The 11,174-nt window shown below is 36.1% G+C and overlaps 1 protein-coding gene across 3 annotated transcripts in view; it reads right to left on the bottom strand.

Annotated features, from left to right (window-relative positions):
• Nucleotides 1–8,004: 8,004 nt before the first annotated feature.
• LOC118210639 (contactin-4) overlaps nucleotides 8,005–11,174 on the bottom strand; it is a 97,206-nt gene continuing 94,036 nt past the window's right edge. For all 3 annotated transcript variants that reach the window (XM_035386975.1, XM_035386974.1, XM_035386976.1), the window contains 2 exons: nucleotides 10,258–10,426; nucleotides 8,005–9,752 (listed from right to left, as the gene is read on the bottom strand). In XM_035386975.1, coding sequence (XP_035242866.1) covers nucleotides 9,658–9,752; nucleotides 10,258–10,426 — 264 coding nt within the window. In that variant the 3' untranslated portion in view covers nucleotides 8,005–9,657. The remainder of the gene's footprint in view (nucleotides 9,753–10,257; nucleotides 10,427–11,174) is intronic.

Below are 11,174 nucleotides of genomic sequence, written 5' to 3'. Positions count from 1 at the left end.
CCACTTGGAAAAAGAAACATTCAGTAAATTAATTTAAGTCCTTGAAGCACCACAAATTGCCCAAATTGGGAACTTCTTGTCTACAGTATACTGTAAGAAACTAATGAAATGTGAAGTTAAGGCTTTGAGTATTTGGGCACTCGTTGCCACAAGAGATATAGATAATCAACACATATTTCAGACAAAAATTCCACTCAGGTCTCAAACTTTTCTATGCCAGCCACATCACCTACTCTGCCTACAGCTACCAATCCCCTACTGCTCTGATAGTGGTGCAGTTCAAGTTATGGTCTGCTGTCTGTTTGTGATGATTTCACATGATATAGACATTGCACTTCCTTTTTTCACATGCCTCTTAGTCTTTTGGCATGTTTTTTTTTTTCTTATCTCCTGTGGATAATCATATTGCACCTAAAAGACTTAATTTTATGTATGACTGAATTCTATGCTGGATTTCTGTCCCCAAGGTACATCAACGTTACACAAAATCATGTGATACTAAGCATAATTATTATTTTTTTGATAATTGTGACTAATTGATTTGGTAACTGATTACACAATTGCTGCAATGTAATTCTTTGTTCTTCTTAATTCTGCAAATTAACCCCTAAGTTTGGCATTAAACTGGAATGAGGAATGACATTAATAATAAAGTAAACAAATCAATGATTAAAATGAAGTAATACAGGTGCATACATATACTTCACTATAGTGTTTAGTCTGTAGTATGTGACTGATGTAAAGCAATACTGATGCTCAATTCGATTGAGCCACCAGCTAGATGACGGTTTCTTTTACTGACTTACAATCACATTTACTACACTCAAGATTGTGTTCCTGCCACTGTTCTGAGAAAAGGAAACAGCTTTGTAACACAGAGATTCAGCTGTTCATGTCAATTTGGAGGCTATATGGCTTAAGGTACCACTTTTCAGAGTACAAACATTTTAACCTGGATTTCAAAACTCCTGGGGTGCCAACTGCCTCTTTAAAACATTTTCTTTGTCATTTCCAATCCTCTGATTTTTCCACTAGCCCACTTCTCTGGTGTTATTTTTCCCCTTCATTAAAGTGGAGTGCTGCTTCTATCTCTATATCTGTGGCCCAGTATTGGTATCAGAAATACAGATGACTTGTCATTCTGCTAACAGAGGTAAAAACTTTATTTCTATCCATTTTATTGTGACTGTCGATGTGATATTGTCAACCATTGTACAACAAAAGTGTACAGAAAGCTGTGAAATGTCTGCATACCAATGGGCCACCTTATTCTTGCAGCCTTTTTATCTTCTTGTCTTTTCATACAGGCCTCAGATGATTATGATGACATGTGACATATCAAACAATGGTTGATATGTTGTCACTTTCTCTCTAGAAAAATGATAAAGTAAACAACTTGTTCTTGGAGACTGTAGAGCATTGTGTGGGCGTTCCTTATTTCTACTTGCTAATAACAACAAATAGATTTCTTGAAGGGTTTTTTTATTATGGATCACTTTTCTTAGATATATAAAAATCTATTGAACCTGAATGTCTTTTAAAATTATTACCCAAGTTTGTCTTATCTGCATGCCGCTGCATGTAGACAGGGAAAAAAAACTTTCATTTGAAAAGGTGAACGAGAAGTGAAAGTGGCCTTAAATATCCATAATGTGTCAACAGGTGGTCAAGGAGTAGGCTATTAGCAAATGGAAGTGTAGACAATCAAAGAATTCATGTGGATAACATGACTGAGAAAAGCTTGAGAACCTGTTTGATAAACTAATATAACAATGCATCATACAATACAATGAGGATGAATACCATAGTGTGAGTTCATATTTTCAACTAGGTCACTATTTCTGTTGTACTTAATGTTCCGCAACAGTAGTGGCATATGGCATGAACATTACAAGAACATAGTGTATATTAATCTCTGGAATATCACTATCCGGTCAATGTGAAGTGTACACATATGAGCCTTTCTCTCTCCCCCCCCACCCCCCTTAAAGGCTCCAGGTCTATTGCACAGGTCTGTGCTTCAAATTCCAGGGAATAAACCCATAGACACTGATCGTAGACCACATCCCTTTCCCTCCAGGCCTAATCTATTCTACTTAAAATCTTTATCTTGGGTAGAACAAATTTGATGTACCAATTTGATAAAGCACACTCTCTTATTCTCTCACTGGCTGACTGACTGACTGACTATGTGGATGATGTAACACTAAAATGCCTTCTGGTTGATTTCCCCTGTGTTCAGGATGCCACACATTTGTTATGAGTATTTCTGCTGTGTTGTGTTTGTGACATGTAATGGAGTAATTCCACAATTCTTGTGCTAACAGCGGGTCACAGTGAAGTTCGACTTTACAGCCTCTCATATAATCGTCACTGAACCCCTGCTCATATTGTGTCTAAAAAAGGGAACGAATAACAAATTCCTTGCACGGATATCTCAGCCTATACTATCACTCATCAACATTTGAATGAGCTTCCTTTTAACCTATGCAGTGCAATGCAGACATAACTTTATCACCATGCACACTGGTATACTTTCCACCGATGATATTATTAGAACAGATTGTGATGTCACTCACCAGTGAATTGTGCTTGGCCAGTTTTTGTTATAGTGTCCCTATGCCCAGGTATGATATGTTTGCCATCCAGGTGTATCTGTGGTATTTCGATACAGGAAGATGTCAAAACTAGAGGTGCCTCAATCAGATATACTGCCTTTGCACAGGAGTAATGACTTATGACAGTGCTGTTGAGTTGAACCTGTATGGATGTGCATGTGTCACCACTGCTGATACAATATTGTCAACTGGTGCCAAATGCTTCAGCGAACCATGACCACTGACATTATTGTCCTCAGACCTCATGACCTTTTTCCCTTATACCTTGTGAGATGATATGAATCCCACATTCATCTCATGTGAATTACATTATTTTGTATGTACTATGTAAGGTTTGGCTTAAATCTGTGTGACTCATATCACACATCATTTGAAAATGATGTGCTACATTTCACGGTTTTCTTTGGGTATGTTGTTCACGGTGATATTTCAGAATAAATACAAAAAAACTACTCACTTCTGTTGTGCAATATTTTCACAAAAAGATGTCCTGTCAAAGATGGTCATACCATTTTTCCCGGACTCCACAGAACCATAGAATATATGTACTTTGATTTTTTTTTTTTTTTTTGAATTGACATTTTTTTGAATTGAGAGGTTTTTTTTGGCTCTTGTGAAATGACATACCACTACTAATCATGCAGTCTGGGTGCAAAGTATCTGGAGTGATATTTCTCACATCTGAAATATGAAACTGCAAGATGGAATATGAAACTGTGTTCACTCATGAGAAACTACTTAAAGACAATTCAAGTGAGCCAAGCATCTTGTGTATCTGCTGAGACTTTCAGACTGCTCTTTGATTTGGCCTACTTTCATAAAGTACCTAGTGGAGCTGGAGGATCCAATCATAATTCTGACAGGTACAGTGGAGTCCTGTGGAATTCTCCAGCAGCACAATCAAAGCAGAATGGTTTCAGAAAAAGCTGCTGTCACTTCCGTGATTAGACACTTAAGATGAATTATAAGGTCACACAACCTTTATATTTTATGGATAAGTTAGATACTCAATGTAGCACACCCCCCGATATTTATTTTCTCTCTAGATTCTGCTATGCCAAAATGTCGACTTACAATTAAATGCCAACAACCCTATTTTCTCATTGAAAAGATACATTTCAACTGCTGGCAGTTCTTCCTTCTTTTACCCTTTTATGTATCAGAGGGAGATGTTTTGCCATACACCGCTAGCTATCTGCAGAAAACTAGGCCGAGTCTGCTCTGGCTATCACTCTCACTCACACCTGACCCATTACACGGCCCAAGGATAGAATATTTAATACTTTATACTTGAATTAACAGATTGCTATCTAACAGCTTTTTTAAGAGTCATCAGGAAGGAGCCTGGTGAATGAATTAACCCTGACGATTGCAAGGAGACTGACTGCACCAGGGGATCCTGACAAACAGGATTACTGATATATATATAACTATAAATATTAGCTATGTTCAATGAAATCATTAGCTATTGTTAGCCGCACGTTATGACAGTGCCGCTCACTTCCACTGACAGCAGATGAGGCTTCTCTCATTTATGCTGAAGGCGAAAACCCTATGCGCTAATATTTTCCTTATTGTTCATTATATCATTAATATAACCATAGACTGCATACTGGAGTCCCTGCTGTTGACATTTGGGTAAGATAAGAAATCCCTGGCTGCAAAAGTATAGCTGGTGTTAACTCGGAGAGAGGGAATGTTAACATAACTTTTCCCCATTTCATATAAATTTCCAGGTCAAGCTATGTGTATTGTTAACTCAGTCATAATTTTTTTTTTCTTTAAGCCATGCTTACATACACGTGAGCATATCTTCATCCATACTGAATATGTTTTGCAAATACCAAAATATACATCTAAAAAAACATTTAAGGCTGTGTTTAAGGCTGTGTCCACACTGGATGCACTTTAACAGCTGGGGTGCCTTTTTTCTAATTATTTTTAATGAGTTTGAAGCGTTTACTACGCTGCTTTTGCGCACCATGTGCCTGTTTATCCACTGAGGGCACCTTGCAGCTTTTTGGTGTACATTGAGATAAAAATGATCCTGTTTTGAAGTGTTCCAAGAAAAAAGTGCTTTTTTCTCTGCTGTCCAATCGAATGGAAATAGAGGCAGGCCTTAATTCTTCCATGTTCTTCTTCTGTAAGCAAGGATGAAAGATAAGTTGTTTGTTACAGTTTCTGGCTACTTGAAGTTGTATGATTTAAAAAATCCTAACTAACACAACAGAAATAAGCGGTCCAAGGAACTGCAACAAATTAGTGTTATGTGGATGTCGATGACAAGTTATTTTTGAGGGAAATTAGTTGGCTAATGCCATTAAATACATTACACAAGTGATTGACAGGAGCAGAGAGTGGTTGCTTAGCAACAGCAAAAAAAGACGCCTCCTGCGCCATTTTCAGAGTAGGCTTCATAGAATCAAAGCAGATAACGAATCTTGCATTTTCAAGCCAATAAAACGCATCCAGCGTGAACACAGCCAAAACAGGTAGCGCATCTCACGTTTTCAACCAATAAAACACATCGGTGTAAACCCAGCCTAAAGATTTACGAGGTGAAGATACACATTGCAAAAAAGTTGTTGCACCCATATTACTTAGGTAATTTTGTGATACCAAAATCATTTTTCTTTGCCCAACATTTGAAAACCATTACAATACAAAGTGGTCTCAAAGAGATATCATTTCCTGGAGATTTAAGATATCAGCTAATCAAATATCAAATAACATTTATTGCAAGACTCCTTGTGCTCCCAGCCCAACAAACAAATAAACAAACAAACAAAAAAAAACAAGAAACAAATCCCTTGTTTTCCATGTTCTTTTCAAACAAGAGAATATCAAGCTAGTTAGCTTCGTATCAACAAAATTATTGGTTAATATTTCCAGAAACTATGGTATTATTTAACCAACTGCAAACTTTAGTTTAGCTCAGTTAATGGAGCAAGCCAGTAATTTGAAAAAGTTAATTAACTTGCATGAAAATGAAATGATGAGCATTAATATTGCCTTTAGTGCACACCAATACACGTTTTCAATATAGGCTAATCCATAAACAGCAATTATATATCACACAAACTGACGCCAAGTGATATTAAATTTTGACTGTCTCCAAATTGCATTTTGATATTTCTACTGAAAAAAAAAAAGATTAAATAAACAAATAAACACTCACCCAATTTTGCTGAGGCGAGGCAACACTGTCACTCCTGGTAATACATTCCAACAGATGCCCTTCAAACGTTTAATTCAGAGAAGGAGGTGACTTATAAGCCAACATTGTACCGCATTGTATGTGTAACTTATTGAATGCTAGAGGATGAGCCAAAAGCGGTTGTTTAATGATCCCCACTTCATGAAGATAAACAAGTAGTTAAGGTGCTTATCTAAGACAATTACAATGGTGTGTATCATTTTATGTGTCATTAGTAGTCAATTGATTGCTGGGTATGAGGCTCCAACATTGATCTTCATCACTATGTCAAACAGTGACAGGAGGGATAATTCAATACAGCCCAAATGAGTGCAGTATCTCCTACGTGGAACGCTTCCCATTGCGAACAGCATGTTTTTTTGTATTTGGACCGCACTGCAGCACCGGAATACACACAGCCCGTGCACACATTAAATAAAGCTTCTCCCTACCTCTGCTTGCTCCATTTTTAAACTGGACTGGTATTTACAGTTAAATCCCTTGGTATACCTGAGACTTAGAGTGGTTCTCCAGAGATTAATGCTGATGTTCAGACACTTACCTGTCAACAAACCTGACAAGATTATTCCCCTGTGAGGCAGGGTCATACTCATTCCTCACCACTGAGGCCTTGACTCAGTCTTCATTTCATGCCTCAACCTTAGCCCAGTTTCATATTTTACAGCTTCACTTTTAGAAAAAATATTGAAGTTATGACTGGCTCCAGTTCAGATATCACCTGAAAATAAAGGTATATTTATTTATACCTTCATCTTGCACAAACAAGGTGAGAAAAACACATTTTAAAATGTTAAGCTGAAACTGTAGAAAACACATAAATACATCCTGTCTACGACATCACCTAAGCTTTCTAAAAGCCAACATTTTTCACAATACGAAAATCTGACAGAATTTAGAAAAAATATATAACGTCTTTGAATTGAAATATAATGATCCATTGTTGTAGTTATAGTTCAAAAGAAAAGATGTATTTGGTCATACGATGACATTCATTGTATACCCAGAGCAGAGGTGTAATGTAATTTATAATCCTACTAAATATTACATAAAATAGCATCTCCTGCAAAGAGAAAGGAATTAGTATCTTTGTTATAAATAAATAAATGGGCTCTACTAAGTTGGTCAGATGTATCCATCTTGCCATCTCAAAATTCAACTGCCTATTCTATCTATTTCTTAAGACAAGCTTTAAAAATGATCATATTTCCCTTGTACCTGCAAAATTTTAAATCACATAACACTGTGCGAAGTGGGAAAATGAGAAAGCAATGAATATTCTCTAAATAGCAACTCACATAGCACCAATTGATTGTATTTTTCTTTTTTCTGAGAAAAGGAATCTTTTAAAGCACATTACTCTATGCAGTACATTCAGTGTAAGAGCTGGTATGTGTGCTCTAATTGACATGCACTCCTATTTGAACGCATGGTATCCAAGCAACGATATAGATCAGAGTCTTGAGTTCAAAAATGTTCTGTGCAAATAGATTTTCTGTGCAAATAGGGACAGAATCTCACTACAGCATAACTATCACAAATGCAAAATGGTCTGCATTCCCTTGCAAAATGGAAGATCTTATATGTTGTATTGTATTGGCAAATAGGCCCTTCCCTATAATTCTTACATTGGAATGACTTTCCTATAGCCTGCCACAGACACAGGCACACCATTAAAGTCAGTCCCAACCACATTGATGGAAGCCTCTCTTGCTCAATTTGTTTTTGACAAGTTGACACTTCCCTTTCGACAAGGGCCACCCCCGAGGCGAGCTTTAACCATGTGTCTATCAACAGCTATGTATACCTTCAAAAGTACATACACCCAAAGATTCAAATACACTTTAATTGCTTATTTTAATCAAAAGCAATTGTATATACTCAATTTTGAAAAACTATTTTTCACAAATTTCCATATGTAACTCCAGAGTGCAACAGCATTTGTAAAATTTGTTTTAGTACAGTTAGCAAACATCAATGACAATATTCAATTTAAATAGCAAGTTAATAAAACAAAGTACACTGATTACAAAATATCACACAATGCAATAAAAAAGACACAGAATACTTTCAATATGAAATTTTATTTTCAATATCTCACAGAGATCTCTTCAAATGTTAATACAACAGTATTAAATCATTAAAGCAAAATAAAACACATATTTATTATTATTTATATATTTTTGTAGTTTATTTGTTTCTTCTTTCTTTAGAATCAGCATCAAAATAAGTCATTTGTTTCTTAAGTATACAAAACATTATTAAATATTAGGATGGAAACATAAAATCATATTTCAAAAATGTATCACCAAAATAAAGGTGTCTTCTTACTATGTTTCTGATCTCTAGATAATCACTGCATGAATGATGTCCTTGGCATATCACTACAGGTACTACACAGGCTGGTCACAGTAACACAGCAAATGGTTGACCCCTGTAAAGTTTTACCAAGGTAACATTGATTTGATATCATTACATCTGAACATTTTGAAGCTTTCATGTCCATGTTTCCTTTCACGTCCATGAACAGTATAATCCCAGACATCCAGGGCTGGTTTCCCAGACATGAATTAAGCCTAATCCTAGACTAAAAAAAAATTCTGTATAGAGATCTACATTGATTTGTTATTTTTTTTAGTCGAGGACTAGGCTTAATCACTGTCTAGGAAACCAGCCCCTAGCATGTTATTGTTATTATTATTATTATTATTATTATTATTATTATTGTTGTTGTTGTTGTTGTTGTTGTTGTTGTTGTTGTTGTTATTATACAAACATATACTCTGTTCAGGAAAATGTTCATTAATTGGGCTTGATCTTGCTCTGGACAAATCTTTACAAAAAGAATGAGGCACAAACATATGGGGTATATCCAAGAATAAAATGTAAAAGTGAGTTAAACACAAACATTCACGCCAATTAATGACTTTCTCAATTTGACTCAGAGTTGGCCAATGTTTTCCTCTTAATGTATTGTTAAAACAATATTTAATCTAACAATTAACATGCTGCAGATTGGAAGCAATTAAATGAATGTACTTCAGGTAAAATAATTTTTTTCTGTCTTTTTTGAACTATGGAATGATAATGAACTTCCCCCTGGGGATCAATAATACAAATCCTGTTTCAGAAATGTCAATTAGACTAAACTAGATCATTTTCAGGCAATTACACTGGCTTACTCATCTGGATTACTATTTGTCTGATGTTCACATTTTCAAGTCAATCAGCAGACATCATTGTTGATAGGCGATGTGAAATTAGCAAAAAAATCTACATACAAAATAAAAATAAAATAAAAAATATAACAGGAATTAATTTATTGGTCAAAGTATACGCTGAATTTTATGCTCAGTAGAACTTTATGTAACATTTATACACAACATAACAGCAGTTTTCCTCATATGCATAGCTACAACTATATAAATTATTGGTTAATTTTGTTCTTTCTTTATCTATATTCTTTGATCCAGAATACCACAATTCAGCCTACCTTATACTTCATCATCTATAAAATGTTATTGATATGGATTGCTTTGATGTTATGTGTAGCCTTTAAATTCTAAATAAATATAGCCTGTCCTTTTGTATAACTGATCATTATAAAAAGTCAATGGATTGGGAGAGACATAGAGATCAAAATGGCAACTTAACAAAAGGCGATCCAGTTGTGCAGTATATTTGTTCATGTTCTTCAGAAAACTATGTTGCAGATACGCTGTTAATTAAAGGTACTTCATTGTTTACGAGAGGAATGTGTTTCTTTCTTGAGCATATTCACCTCACTATCCAATCTTTAAAGGCATTGCAATTTTAATGTATATTTTACAAAATCCATCTTACTGTTATAACAAACATAACTGCACAAGCAGCAGGTATTTTGCTGACATCAGAGTTGAAAAACCCTTTTGAATTAAGACCTAAAAAACAAAACAACAAGAGGAAACCATTAGCACTGAAACATAACGTGAAGATGGAACCAGTATTTACATACAGCTCACTCCACACATCATGGCAGGCTTCTATCTGGGCCATAAAAACAAGTTATTGCATTTCAAATATGTTAGTAATACACAATACAGGACAGATATATACAATTCTGATGCAAGGGAGTCACTCAGTCAAATACGTGTAACATTTACAAAGCCTCTTTTGGCTAACTGGACCAGTTAAGCACGAAACTGAATTCACGTGTACTGTGTGAATGATGATTTAATGAGGTTTTAATGAATGATTTGTTTTTTTGTCAGACGTAAGCTGTAGAGTACTGGCACTGATGGGATTTTCTGAATCTAACTTTAGAATTTGTATGGGACTTTTGTGGCTGGTGATAAATCGCCATCCTTTTGTTTTACCCAGGAATGTGAGCTTGGATTCATTACAGAAGAAGGTGTTTGGGCAGAGAAGGTGAGAAGGGGCTCTTACTTGACATTTTAGGAATTCTGATGGGGCCACTGCTGCTGCCATCCCCACCATCACTCAGGACCTTGATTTCGATGAGGTAGTCCTCACCTGGGGGTAGTTCCAGCTCCACTGAGGTCCTGTTGGTCTCCAGCACACTGGTCCTCCTGTGCCAGTTCTCACGATACACCACCTGGGGAAGGAGAAGAGGAGTGAGAGGGGCAGGGTCATGGCCGCCTGGCATTACTGGCTGGTCATTTGCCATCATTAATCACGGTTGGCCGTGGAACTACTGGCAGTTTCAATTAAAAATGCAGGAATGAAGAATCACAGAATTAACAGAATTATGCATGTTCTTTTCTCTGTTAGTCTAACCTTTACAGAAAGGAGAAAAAGAAGAAAAGTGCTAAATTAGGAAATGTCCGACATGGTGTATAAACACTGATCTTTGCCCCATCCACCTGGAGAGAAACAGTCTTGATTAGATTTTCCTATATCCTAGAAGCTGTGTGTGCGTGTGTGTGTGTGTGTGTGTGTGCACCTGCATGCATGTATCCGTGTGGGTGTGTGTGTGTGTGTGTTTGTTCATGGGTGTGTTTGTGTTATATTTGTGTGCATGGCTGTTATATGTCCTTCAAAAGAGGCAAGAGATTTGGTGTGCTAACAGGTTTAATGAAAAGGCTTTAAAAGCAAAATTACAGGCTAAACCACTTTGACACTGATATAATTTGCATGTGATGTAAAACACATCCCAGGTCCTATTTTTATATTTTTATCTCACTTTTTTTGCTACACCCAAGTTCTGTTGACAACGTAATGTCATGATGTTGCCAAAGCAGGCAACAGTGCAGTTTTATACAGAGAGTGTCTTCAACTCACTAAAGCACAAACTATAAGTACCAGATTTTCATTGCCATGAATCCCCACTTGACACAAATCTG

The sequence above is a fragment of the Anguilla anguilla genome, chromosome 13 (assembly GCF_013347855.1).
Source record: "Anguilla anguilla isolate fAngAng1 chromosome 13, fAngAng1.pri, whole genome shotgun sequence".
In the NCBI taxonomy this organism is placed as follows: Eukaryota; Metazoa; Chordata; class Actinopteri; order Anguilliformes; family Anguillidae; genus Anguilla; species Anguilla anguilla.
Note: the sequence above shows the minus strand (reverse complement) of the source record. Positions and strands in the feature narration are given on the sequence as shown.